We start from the raw sequence: 13,826 nt of genomic DNA, 5'->3' as shown, positions 1-13,826 counted from the left end.
ACCTACCTAACTTGTCTGAGTTTGAGCTGCTTTCTCTAACTTTGCTGCTCTCACGCTTTGGTAAAAAGTTGGGAATGACACTCACAGTGGGGCATGGCTGCCTGCACTTAGAATGTGGCACAGTTGGTGGCAGACACAGGAGGATCGGGGCAGGGGGGCCGTGATGGCCTCCAGCCTAGCTCCAGGGTCAGTGAAAGACCCTGTCTTGGGAGAATAAGGTGGGCAGTTGTAAACTTTCCTTTCATTTATGAAAATACCTAGTGAGGACACAGTGAGGACAGGGACCCATCTTGAAGGATATCTCACCCCCACATCTACCACCACTACCACCATCACTACCACCACCACCTCCACCACCGCCACCTGCACCACCATATATAGCCTGAGGCCAGCACTACCCAGGTGTCCTAGTTAACTCTATTAGATTCAGCCCTGAGTGGCTGATAACGCTCATCTCAGCTTCGGGGAAACTGGCTAGAAAGGATTGGCCTGGGGCATGTCTGTGATCTTGAGGGCTGATTGATGTAGGAGGGCTCAGCCCACTGTGAGGTGGCGCCATCCCAAGGCAGGTGGTCCTGGTTCATATAAGAAGGCTGGACAAGCAGGCATGAAGAAGGCGAGCTGTGTTGGCTACAAACATCAGCAGCACTCTGCAGCACGGCCACAAAGCTGAGGCCTCTGAGGAGAGTCTTTACAGAGGACATTTTAGTTTTGCTCTTGACAAGAAGCCAGGGATGGTGGCCCAGGTCTAAATTCTAGCACACAGAGGCTGAAGCAGGAGGATCAGGAGTTGGACAACAGAGCTTAAATGGGATCTACAGGACTCTGAGTGTCTTATGAACATCTGAATGTTTCCAGGGTGTTCTTCCTTCCTTCCTTCCTTCCTTCCTCCCTCCCTCCCTCCCTCTCTCTCTCTCTCTCTCTCTCTCTCTCTCTCTCTCTCTCTCTCTTTCTTTCTTTTTATTGCCATCCTGGAAGATGAACATAGGACCTCACACATACTAGGCAGGGGCTCTACCACTGAGCCACACCCCCAGCCCCTCACTGGGGGATTCTAGGCAGGGGCTCTACCACTGAGCCATACCCCAACCCCTCACTGGGGGACTCTAGGCAGGGGCTCTACCACTGAGCCACGCCCTCATTCCCTTTTATACTTTGAAATGAGATAGGATTTTGCTAAGTTGCCCAGGCTGGCCTTAAAATCACTCCATGGCTCAGATGGACCTTAAACTTTTAATTCATCTGCTCCAGACTCCCAGGTAGCCAGGATCCCACACTTACGCTCCCACTAGTGGCTAGATCTTTCACCATTTTAAAGAAGAAATGGAAATTCTAATATTATGCTTAATTTGACACTTATTTTAGTAACCAGTTCAATTTTCGACACCACATGAGCAAATTAGACCCAGGAGGCCAGAGTGTGGCCTCTGAGTAGAGACCCTAGGCACCCACTCTGACCTCGTTCCCTCGCCAGATCCCTCCCCGAGGGTCCAGCTCACCAGCTGGACCTGTGGGTCTTCTCCTCCGGGGCCCTGGATGGGCAATAGGAATGGCATCTGGCAGGAAGTCCTCGTTCCAGGTTGGTGGGGTGCTCTGCGGGGGTGGCAGGTCATTGTCTGGACCTGCAGGCTGCTCGGCTGCCTCCAGCAGGAGAACCTGGCCGGGGAGGGTGGAAGGTCAGGCCTCAGCACAGGGACCAGCACAGGGACCGACACCCGAGGAGAATGGGGTCCAGACACACAGTGGAGTATTATTCAGCCATCAAGAAGAATGCCATTGGGGGGAGGGTTGGGAGGGGAACACCCATAAGGAAGGGGAGGGGGGAGGGGGATGTTTGCCCGGAAACCGGGAAAGGGAATAACACTCGAAATGTATATAAGAAATACTCAAGTTAATAAAAAAAAAAAGAATGCCATTAACAGCGAGATCATTATGTTACGTAAAATAAAACAGACTCAGAGAGACAAATACTCCATATTTTCTCTCATAGTCGGGATCTCCCCCCACCCCTTCTCTCTGGAGTTGAGTACAATTAAAATTACATGAAAAATATAGCACCCACCCTTAGACAACTCCATAAAAAGAATGGGCTGGTGAGATGGCTCAGAAAGTAAGGGTGCTTGCCACCAAACCTGATGACCTGAGTTCGATCCCTGAGACCCCCCATGGTGGAAGGAGAGAGTTGGCCCCTGCCTATTGTCCTCTGAACTTCAAATGTGTGCTGTAGCATGTGCATGCCCCTACCACACATTCACAAAAAAAAAATAGATAAAATGGTTTTAAAAATTAACCAAATGTAAAAGAAAAGCTGGGGATGGTGGGAACACCTGAGTGCCCAGTGTTTGGGAGGTGGCTACAGAGGATTAAGACTTTAAGAGTTCGAGGCCAGCCTGGGGTACATAGGAGTTCAAGGCTAGCCTGGGCTACATGAGACTCTGTGTGTGTGTGTGTGTGTGTGTGCGCGCGTGCGCGTGCATGTGTGTGTGTGTGTACACTCATGCATTAGTGTTGCTGTTGTTTGAGCAGAACAGGGTCATGGGTATGCAGGGACACATGACCCCTAATGGTCCTTGGATCTCCTGACCGCCCCTGCTCCCTGGCTCCCGCCCCCCCCCCCCCACTCCCTAGACTTTCCGCCAGACAGGGAAGGTTCTGAATCCTGGCTGACCCTGTGGACATCTCAGAGCTCTGGCTACTGCTGGGATGCTGCCTCGGTAGACGGGGTGGGGAAGTAATGGAAGGAAAGTGGGTGGCATGGGATGGGTGACTCATCAAGGTGGACTCTCGATCATGGCGCATGGCGTGGCAGGATGGGGGAAGAAGGCTGCTCCCCAGTTTTGCTTGGTTACTGAGAACACCGAGTTGTGTTGTCCCTTAAACAAAGTCAGGCTCGAGTGCAGTCGATAAGTAGTTGGGATGCACTATTTCCCAGCATCCTCCAGGGTCCTAGAGATGAGCTCGGGGGGGCCAGTCCCCTACATGAAGCTGAAGTAAGGCCATGTGGGGGAACAAGGATGCACTAGCGTTTGTGTGTGTGTGTGTGTGTGTGTGTGTGTGTGTGTGTGTGTGTGTTGTCTGTGGGGTGGCGGAGGCGGAGGCGGAGGTGGGGTGTGGAGGGGCAGTGCCGTGGGGGAGGTAAGATTGGTGGGGACCAGGACAATTGGCAAGGCAGAGGGATCCGAGACATGTCCACCCCGTGTCACTGAGGATTGACCAAGGTACTCTTCTTGCTAAATTCTAGGCTTCCTCAAAAGCACCTGCCCTCAGCTCCGTGCTTTGGCACAAAATGCTTGGCTGACTCCTTCTGGATGCTTCCATATAGCCTCCATGGCCAATAGAGCCCAAGAACCTAGGCCCAGGTGTCCCGGCCTCCATCAAATTTGAATCTGTCTCAGCCTGAGCCCCTGCACTCCCGGGTTGGCACGGTTGATCTCCTAGGGCAGAAATTCCATCTATGCCCAGACTGAGCTTAACATAGGGCTACACGGATGGGACACAAGTCCGAGAAAGCCAGAGAATGGGCCGGTGAGATGGCTCAGGGGGTAAAGGAGCTTGCTGCCAAGCCTACAGACCTGAATTTGATCTCCAGGATCTACGTGATGGAAGGAGAGAGGCGACTTCCGCCATGTTGGCTTCTGCTTGCACATGCGCACTGTGGCATGCGTACCTGCACTCACAACCATGCAACCATAGGAGTGTGCCTTGTTGTGACTTCCCCCAACCATTTTCATTGCTACATAACTGCAATCTTGCTACTGTTATGAGTCATAGTGTAAATGTCTGTGTTTTCCATTGGCCTTGGGCAACCGCTGTGAATCGGTCGTGACCCACAGGTTGAGAACCACTGCTCTAGACGTTCCAATTGTGTTGTATCTGTAGTGTGTGTCCCGGAGAGGGTTGGATAATTAGCGCTCGATCATGGTAGTTTCTGTTTTTTTTTTTTTTTTTTTCGGAGCTGGGGACCGAACCCAGGGCCTTGCGCTTCCTAGGTAAGCGCTCTACCACTGAGCTAAATCCCCAGCCCCGGTAGTTTCTGTTTTGACCAGTGCTCAGTTTCTTGGCTGGTGACCTCTAGGCCCCAGTGCTGGCCCATGAGACATGACAAGTCTGCTGGGCACTCTGCCTAACTCTTGCCTTTTCTATATTATTGATCTAGTGTGAGGATGGGACATCTTTAGCTGCAGCAGCCACTAAAGGTTTAGAACAGGAGGCATCACATGGGGGCTCAGAAACCATTCATTCAGGGGGGAAAGGGTCATAATGATCCTGGGTCTGATGGTCACAAGGCCACCAATTCCACCGCCAATTCCTGGATTTCCATTGGGACAAACATACTTAGTGAGCTCCTGTTAGCTCTGTGCCTGTCTCGAAACTTGGTGCACCACACAGTGATTTTTATTTATTTTAGATTTCTTTCTTTCATTTTCATGTGAGTGCTGTGTCTGCATTTATGCCTGCACACCAGAAGAGGGCATCAGAGATAGTTGTGAGCCACCATGTGGTTGCTGGGAATTGAACTCAGGACCTCTGGAAGAGCAGCCAGTACTCTTAACCCCTGAGTCATCTCTCCAGCTGCAACCACACAGTAGTCTTATTTGAGAAACTAAAAGTTTCAGTCTCCAGGCTTCTGCCCTGTGGTTCTCAGGCAGGCTGCCTCCCAGGAGACACATGGGCACTGAATAGGTGGTGAGGCTCAGTCAAGAGTCCTCAGCCCTTAGGAGTTGTGCTCTGTCCCCAGATTCAAGCCACCTCCTTAGGCTTCATGCCCCAGGCTTCTGGATGTCCCACCTCATCTCAGAGCTGGCTTTTTCCTGGTACCCTGAGGCCACTCTGCCAGCCTGAAGGACAGAGGGCAAGCCTTTGGTGGTTGTGGCTGAAGCCGTATGTGGCAAGGAGTGGGGAGACAGGGTGGAGGGGTGGGGTGGGGATAGGGGTGGGAGTGGGGAGGAATTGCTCTCAGCCAGAAGGCATGTGTGAGGGCCAGGTGTGAGGGAGACAGCTGGCCCCCAAAAGCTGTGACTTTTGACACCCAGAATGCTGAACTAGAGCCAGGCCAAGCCGTCAATGTTTCCTCTGTGCCAAACCCTACCCTGCTTTGGAAAATGCCCCTCAGGCCAAACTCCCTCCTCTGCTCTGAAACCTTGGGGGCAGAAGTTTGTCCCAGCCTCTTCTCTAGCATCCTACCCACCCTTCCCAAGCTCTCCACCCCAAGCACGCCTAAGTCACCTAAGCATGCTAACTCCAGAGAAAGCAGGCTCTCAGCTCTCAACAGTGCACTGGGCCTGGGCTGGGAGACCCTGTTTCCTTGCACAGTGGTCCGATTACAGTAGACTATACATGTCCTGGGGCCTTGAATATACTGGATTTTGCACAATCCCCCCCACAACCTGTCCCTTAATATTTTTAATTGTGTGTGTGTGTGTGTGTGTGTGTGTGTGTGTGTGTGTGTGTGTGTGTGATGGGGTATACTTGTAGTCAGAGGACAAGTTGCAAGAATTTTCTTTTCATCTACATGTGGATGCCAGAAATTGAACCCATTCATTCATTCATTTCTTTTTTTTTAAGATAAAGTCTATCTAAATGTAGCTCAGGCTTAATATTTATTCCTTCCTTCCTTCCTTCCCTCCCTCCCTCCCTCCCTCCTTCCTTCCCTCCCTCCCTCCTTCCCTCCTTCCTTCCCTCCCTCCCTCCCTTCCCTCCTTCCTTCCCTCCTTCCCTCCCTCCCTCCCTCCTTCTTTCCTTCCTTCCTTCCTTCCTTCCTTCCTTCCCTTTTAGACAGCCTTGCTTCCCAGCTCTGTGAACTGTCACGCGCACTGGGGTGGGCTTTGGTGAAGCAGCTCTCTGGGCCATTTCTGTTCCTGTCCATAAGCCCTCACCCATATTCCTGTCAATAACCCCAACGAAACTCATTGGCTGGCCAAGTTGCATAAACTCATTGGTTGGCCAAGTTACATTTTGGGGGTATCTGTCCTTTGGTTTGTCCTGGGCTCCCTGTCTAGACTGAGTAGATGTGTGTTGTGTCTCCCCAGGAAAAGTCAACACCCCCCCCCAGTGGAACCACAACATAGAGCCCAAAGGCCTGTGCAGGTACCCAACCGGTGCACAGAACCCCATCCTATGCACAGAGTTCCCTGTGTCCTTCCTTTGCACGGGGTAGGCTCAAGCTGCAAGTCCTTCTGTCCCTGGGGCACCCACTGAGGACTTGACCCTCTGGTTGGCAGTCCCTCCTCCAAGCCTCTCACTGTAAGTTCCCCTGGGCCTAGTCCCAGGCAGGTCCTTAACTGGGAGGAGTAGGGGGAACTGGGGGACAGCAGCTTTGGCGAGATGGTGACTGACTTCGCTAAACCGGTCTCCTAAGCATGCCTTGGGAGGATAGTGCCCTAGACTGGCCACTCCCTGAGAACGCCATTCCCCCTTCCTACCTCAGGAGGCTGGTCCAACTGAGGCTACTGGAGCCACGAAGGCTCAGTAGTTCTCAGTGCCAGAGACCAGGGTGCTGAGGCTGGGCTGGCTCCTTGGGAAGGGGCTTTCGTTAGCCGTGTCAGCATGGGTCTCACCACCCTCCACCCCCATTCACTGTCGGCTCTCCAGGCCACCCAGCCGGTCTAACCTTGGCTTCCAGCGTGGTCAGCCGCTCACTCATGTCGCTAAGCCGGGTACAGTTCATACATTCTGAAAAAGAGAGAACCAGGTGAAGGTACAGTATAGACACCCAGGAGAGGGAAGCCTGGCACCAGGATATCCTCTAGTGACAGCCAGGAAGAAAGTTCCAATAATTTTTGGGAGCCTGGGAAACTCCTATTCATCCATCAAGGTCTTATCCTTGAGGCCCACTCTCCTTTTTGCAACCTGCTGTGCTTGAGCCAAGGCTACTGCCTGGGTAGGGAGGAGACAGTCAGGGAGGACTTGCTGGAGGTGGTGGTGAGTAACGGGAGGACAAAAGGCTGCATAGTGGTTACTGCGTGCTGAGACACAGACAGGAGGAGAAGCAGGAATTAGCAATTATATGCAGCCATCTGGGGACTGGAGGAGGTGGGGTGGTAATGTGGCCAGCACTCAGCCCTCACACAAGGGGGCCTGCGAGATGAGTTTGACAGTATCAGGATGCCTGTAGGTTGTTGAAATAGAGGGCCTCAGGAAAGTGACAGATTTGCAGACTTTAAGCCTCCTTCTGTGGCTAGGCGAGGGTTCACCTCGGAGGGTCCTTGCCTAGTATGTGTGAAGCCATGGCTTCTACCCCCCAGGACTGAAAAACCAGGTGTGGTCCAGGCTTGGATCCTGTACAGGAGGTGGACGCAGCAGGTGCATTTTAAGATCACTCCCAGTTACAGATCAAGTTCAAGGCCAGCCTTTGGTATGTATGACCCTGTCGCCCAGAAATAACCACTCCCCACCCCCATAAATCCCTCTGGTCTGTGCATAGCGGTTCGAACCTATGAATCCAGTACTTGAAAGGCTGAGAAGGAGAACCACGAAGACTTCCAGACCAGCCTGGCCTACAGAACAACTTTCAGGCCAGACTGGGCTGCACGGCTAGATATCACCCCGCCCCCACCCCGGCCCCCCACCACACTCTCCCACCCCATCCCCCACCCCACCCCAACACAGAGCCACCAGTCACAAGGCTCCCCTAGGCCCTCACCTCTGGACTTTAATTGTCTGTTTATGTCTGTCTTCCCAGACCAAAGCTCTTTAATGTGGAAAGAGCCGTTCAAAGCCACTCTGGAGAGCTTTGATTGCTTTAGACCCCAAGGCGTGTCTCTCAGCCTCTCTCTTTTCTTTACCCAGTTCAAAGCCTGGATTTGCAGGAACCTCCTTCTGGAGAAACAGATGCCCAGAGATTTGGGGGGCTTTGCTGTCTGACTCAATGGCTGCACCGGTGTAGCTGCCAGGGCCTTGGACATAGTTGCTGCTGAGGAGGGGTGCAGAGGGGTGCGGGGAGTCCTGGTATCATGAGTGTTAGGACAAAAGCACTAATTCTCTGAGTGTGCACAGGCCAAGCTGGGCCACCTGCCTGCTGTCAAAGAGTGAAGAAACTGGGGACTGTGGTGCCCACTCATAATCCCAGTCCTGGGGAGGGGGCAGGAGGATCAAAAGTTCAAGGTCAGCCTGGGCTATATAAGCCTCTTTCTCCAAGAAGTAAAGGCCAGAGAAGTGACTTGGTAAGTTAGCAGGAGGCCTTGAGGTCAAATCCCCAGAACTCTTGTAAAAGCCAGGTGTAGGGCCAACGGGTTGGCACAGCAGGTAAGAGTGCTTACCTGGGTTTAAACACTGGGACTTCCATATTATCAGGAGAAAGCCAACTTCCAAAAGTTGTCCTATGACCTCTGTACACAGCCATGTGCGCACTCACAAATAAATAAAATGTTTAAGAAAACAAGCATGGTGGGGGTGGGGGTGCTGTAATACCAGTATCACCAATGCTGTGGGGAGCTCTTTCCAGTCAGGAGAGCAGTGAGCTCCAGGTTCAGTGAGAGACCTCACCGCAAGTAAGGCAAAGGTGTCATCTGATGACTTCCCCTGGCCCCTGCAAGCATATGCACACGAACCTTCACACATGTGTGTACACGTGTCATACATACACACACACCGAAATAATAAAACAAAATAAGAACAGCAAAAAAAAAAAAGAAAAAAAAAAGAAAAAGGAAGACGAACAGTAATGAGAGGCAGACAGGGGGTTTGACCATGCGCAGTGGTCAAGCGGTCACGTGACTCTGTGTCAGCCTTTGAGCTCTTGGCTTAAGGGAAAGGGTTAGGGAAGGAAGGAGACCCATGTATAATTAAGCAGTTCTGGTCAAGGAGGAGTCTGGTTGGTCACTGTCTGGTTCTGCGAAATGGTCCAAAGGAAGCCTCTGTTCCTTGAGGGGAACAGGCTAATTCCCAGAAGTGAGCTACTTCAACTCTAAGCTGTAGCCTCTTCGTGGATAACTGTGTGGACTCAGGCAGGGGCTCTGTCCCACTTTTTCTGGAATTCAAGGTGATTGACTGTAGGTTTAGGGCTTTTTAAAAAAAATACTTATTTTATTTTCAATTATGTGTCTGTGTGTATGACTCTGTGTGTGTGTGTGTGTGTGTGTGTGTGTGTGTGTGTGTCTTTGTGTATGTGTCTGCGCATGTGAGTGCAGGTGCCAACAGAGGCCAGAAGAGGGCGCCACATCTTCTGGAGCTGGAGTTACAGGAGGTTGTAACACGAGTTCTTGGAACTGAACTCTGTCTTTTACAAGGACGGAAAGTGCTCCTAACCATTGAGCCATCTCTCCAGCCCCATGACTACAAAACTGGAGCCCCTCCGGGATCTGGAACAGGAGGGTGTAGATGCTGACAGTAAGGTGCCTCATGACTATACTCTCACCCTTCACTATGGACGGTGATAAGCTAGATCAGGTATCACCACATTTTAGATGGATTCCCCTAGCGATAAATGAACCTACAAGCAGAGGGAGCAGCTGATCCACAGTAAAGGATGAATGCAGGATGAAGGCAGAGATGCCAGGCTTCCAGTGCTTTTCCTTAGTTGCCTGGTAGACCTTGGTGAGGAATCTGTGCTTTTTAGCAAATGAAGTCCAATGCATCCAACTGTAGTTTTGTCTTGTTTTTGAGATACTGTGGGTTGGACTAGAGTAAGTTTCTACCACTGAGATACACTCCCAGCCCCTCACTGGGGGATTCTAGGCAGGGGCTCTACCACTGAGCCACGCCCCCAGTCTCTTTTTACATTGCATTTTGAAACAAGGTCTCACAAAGTTGCCCAGGTTAGTTTTGAACTCATTCTGTCTGGTCTATACCTTTGTACCCTTTGCAGAGTAGCTGGAGTGGTAGGTGTGCCCCCTGGCTCAGCTCTGTTACAGCAGGATTATGAGAACAGGTGAGTCAGGCTGTGTCTTACATCCCCGCTCCTGTGCAACAGGCTCAAACTAAAAATCACTTAGCAAGAAGAATGGCTCCCGGCCCACCCTGCTCCCAGTCCTCTTGACTCATCGGAAGGAACTATATGTCTTGCATGTAGTGCTCCCTGCATTACACACACACACACACACACACACACACACACACACACACAGATACATACATATACAGATACACACAAACATAGATACACACAAATACACACATGCACAGATACATACACATATACACAGATACATATACAGATACACACATACACAGATACATACACATTACACAGATACATACATATACATACACACACAAACATACACATACACAAACACATACACAGATATACACACATACATACACACATACACAGATACATATATATGCACACACAAACATATACACACATACACAGATACACATACATGTACACACAAACACACACATATACACATACAGATACACATACATACATACACAGACACAGACACACACACATACACAAACACACACAGATACACACACATACACAAACACACGCATACACAGATACACACACATACACAAACACACACAGACACACACACATACACAAACACACACAGATACACACACATACACAAACACACACAGATACACACACATACACAAACACACGCATACACAGATACACACACATACATACACATACACAGACACACACATACACACACATACACAGACACAAACACACACATATACTCACACAGATACACACACATACACAAACACGCATACACAGATACACACACATACATACACATACACAGACACACACACATACACACATACATACACAGACACAAACACACACACATATACTCACACATATACACACACATACACACACATACACTCCCTCCTACCCCAGGCTGCTCTACATCAATGGTTTATAAACAAGTTTTAGGAACAAGGCCACTCTCCTCCCCATAAAACCGGGTCATTCCAATACATAAACCAGATTAAAGACAAAAGGGTAAACACTGAATATAACACAAGGAGGGGAATGAGGTGTGTGTACAGTATCCGAGGTGGAAACCAGACAGGACTTTACAGAGGAAAAGCTGGAGGGGAAGGTGGTTTTTTCTGGCTAAGCGTGTTAGATTGAATGCACATGTTCCCCTAGAGGGGAACTGGAGGTAAAGAAAAGAAAGCAGCAGGGAGAAAGGGCATAGGCTATCTCAGCAGATGCCCACGCAGGTGAGCACCTCATGAGATGGAATGCAGTCAGGTGATCCGTTCGTCCTTGGAAACCAGGAGCCAAGAGGTCACAGCCATTAGACCCTGCTGCGGTTGGAGCAGAGAGCAAAGGGTCCTCTCAGGGACCGGGCCAGGCAATGGGACCAGTCAAAAAGCAAAGGGCTGTGGACACTGGAGTTCAGGGAGGGCCACTGATGAAACACTGGGTCCCGAGAGACCTGCCTCTTGCACGTGCATGCTTGTGTGTGTGTGTGTGTGTGTGTGTGTGTGTGTGTGTGTGTGTGTGTGTAAATAAGCAAAGTCTGTAGCATGAGGGGAGCAGGGGAAGGGGACCCCTAGAGGATTTCCATGTCTCCTTCCTCTCTCACAGCCAATGATTTCTAGGCCATTAACAGGATGGGCAAGAACCAAAAGGAAGCTGGAGAGATGCCTCATCAGTTAAGAGCACCGGCTGCTCTTCCAGAAGTCCTGAGTTCAAATCCCAGCAACCACATGGTGGCTCACAACCATCTGTAATAGAATCTAATGTCCTCTTCTGGTGTGTACAGCTACAGTGTACTTATATATACAAAATAAATAAAAATATATTTTTTAGAAAAAACCAAAAGGAGCATAGGACCATCTGCCCACCACTCCAACCCTGTCTTGTGTCCTCATCACCTAACCCTCATCCATCGCACACTCAAGTCCTCACCCATGCCCACCCATACCCACTCCCCACCTACCCTTAACTAATTCCCCACGTACCCATAATTCCCCACACACCCCAACTCATTCCTCGCCCACCCCTGACCCATGCCACGCCCACCAACACATGCCCCACCCACTCTAATCCATGTCCCACACACCCCAACCTATCCCCCACCTGTCTCCCATGTTGCCGTCTACCCACCCCCTACTTATCTCCCATGTTTCTCCCACCCATTTGTCATCTGCTCCCTTCCCCCACACCTCATCCTCCACCCGTCCCTACCCCTACTCCCTATCCCCCTGCTATCCCCCTATTCTCCCCTCAGCCATCTCTGACGAATTCTTCCCTGTTACCTTCTTCCTCTCCCGTGTCACTCACCCCAACCCCATCCTCTTCCTATTCCTCATCCATTCTCCAACATGTCCTCTGTACCCCAACCTGCCAGTCCCACCCTAACCCCCAACCCTCTCCCTACAAGACCCCCTATAGCTCCTGACCCACCCTGAGGCTCTATGGAATCCATGAGTCCTTTTGTGGAGTGGTCACCTTTAATGGCTGTGGGTTAGCAGGACAGTGTGCATCTGTAGTCTCAGGACAGCTGGGATTTTTTTTTTTTTTTGAGACAGGGGTTCATGGCGTTCAAACTGGCCTTGAACTGGCCAAGGATGACTTTGAACTCCTGATCTTCCTGCCTCTACCTCCTAAGTGCTGGGACTAAAAGCATTCGTCACCACACCCTGCTTGGCCCGTGTTACAAAAGTGATTTTCACCTTGAGCCTTGGCACCCCCTTCCCAGACTAGGAGCTCCCCACCCAACCCCAGGGGGCACCACAAACAGCTAGAAGGCCACAGAGGACCTGGCTTGGGGTAAGCTGTTGCCTTGGCCCCTTCCAGGGATCTGGGCGAATGACACATTCCTGAGCCTCTAAAGGCTTCTAGGGGCTGTTTCCAGGGTCCGAAGCAACAAATAAGACCCTTTGCAGGGGGCAAGGGCAGCCAAGGGAGGGAGCATTAGGGTCTGCAGGGACCTGTTTCTAGAAATGTGTTAGGCCCAACCCAGTCTGCTCTGGCTTTCGGCTGGTTTGGCAGGTGTGCAGATGCTGGGTGGGTGAACCATGTCCTACTTTCCAGCCTCAGGGGTTGTCTTAGAGGTCCAACCATCTTGGGGGGGTACCCCATGGCACCGGCCTGAGCAGGCCTTGCACATCTGGCTGGTTTATAGCTCCCCTGGAATATGTCACCAACAGGCAGTTAAAGCCAGTTTGTTTAACTTGTTCTAATTACTAAGCAGCGTAGGTGGGGCTGGTCCTGTCCCTGGCTCTGGGACCTGCCCAAAGACACATCTGCCTTGCTCTGGGCCTCCTTGGCCCTAAGTAAGATGCAGGCCTTAACTCTGGGGCTTCTGAGAGATTTTTTAGCCCATCCTAATTACTCCAGAAGGCAGGCCAGGAGGAGACAGGACCGAGGGCATTCCTGGCACCTAGAACAGCAACTAGAAAGATAACCGGCGGATCCCTACAAAGCTAAGTGCTCCAGGCGGGGCTGGGGAGAAGCTCTCTCTGTAAAATGCTTGCCTTATAAGCATAGGGTGGACTAAAAAGGCAAGGGTGAAGGTGGTGCCCACGTGTGGGCCTCTGGGGCCAACTAGTCCCCTAGCTTACTTACCACTACGTTCCAGGCTGAAGAGAAGCCTTGTCTCAAAAAATAAAGAGGGCCTGTCGTGGTGGCTCATGCTAGTTGGAGATGTCGAGGTAGAGGCAGGAGGATCATGAGTTTTCAGGCCAACCAGGAGCTAGCAAGATGGCATACTGGTTAGAGGTGTTTGCCTTTTCAGTTCCAGGAACCCAAAATAAGGTGGAAGGAGAGAACTGATCGATAGAGTTGTCCCCTGACCTCTACTTGACCTCTAGCTCCCCCTGACCCTGAGAGAAAAAGAGAGAGAAGGAGGAGGAGAGGGAGAGGGATGGGGGAGAGGGAGAGGGGAGAGGGAGGAAGA

The 13,826-nt window shown here is 51.1% G+C and overlaps 1 protein-coding gene across 4 annotated transcripts in view; it reads right to left on the bottom strand.

Moving 5' to 3' along the window:
* Col26a1 (collagen type XXVI alpha 1 chain) overlaps nucleotides 1-13,826 on the bottom strand; it is a 145,966-nt gene that overhangs the window by 13,865 nt on the left and 118,275 nt on the right. For all 4 annotated transcript variants that reach the window (XM_087579287.1, XM_087579288.1, NM_001271268.2 and 1 more), the window contains 2 exon segments: nucleotides 6,611-6,672; nucleotides 1,500-1,656 (listed from right to left, as the gene is read on the bottom strand). In XM_087579287.1, coding sequence (XP_087435413.1) covers nucleotides 1,500-1,656; nucleotides 6,611-6,672 — 219 coding nt within the window.

This window comes from Rattus norvegicus, chromosome 12 (genome assembly GCF_021556685.1).
Source record: "Rattus norvegicus strain SHRSP/BbbUtx chromosome 12, alternate assembly SHRSP_T2T, whole genome shotgun sequence".
Lineage (NCBI taxonomy): Eukaryota > Metazoa > Chordata > Mammalia > Rodentia > Muridae > Rattus > Rattus norvegicus.
The sequence above is the reverse complement of the archived record's forward strand: the minus strand, read 5'-3'. Positions and strand labels throughout refer to the sequence as shown.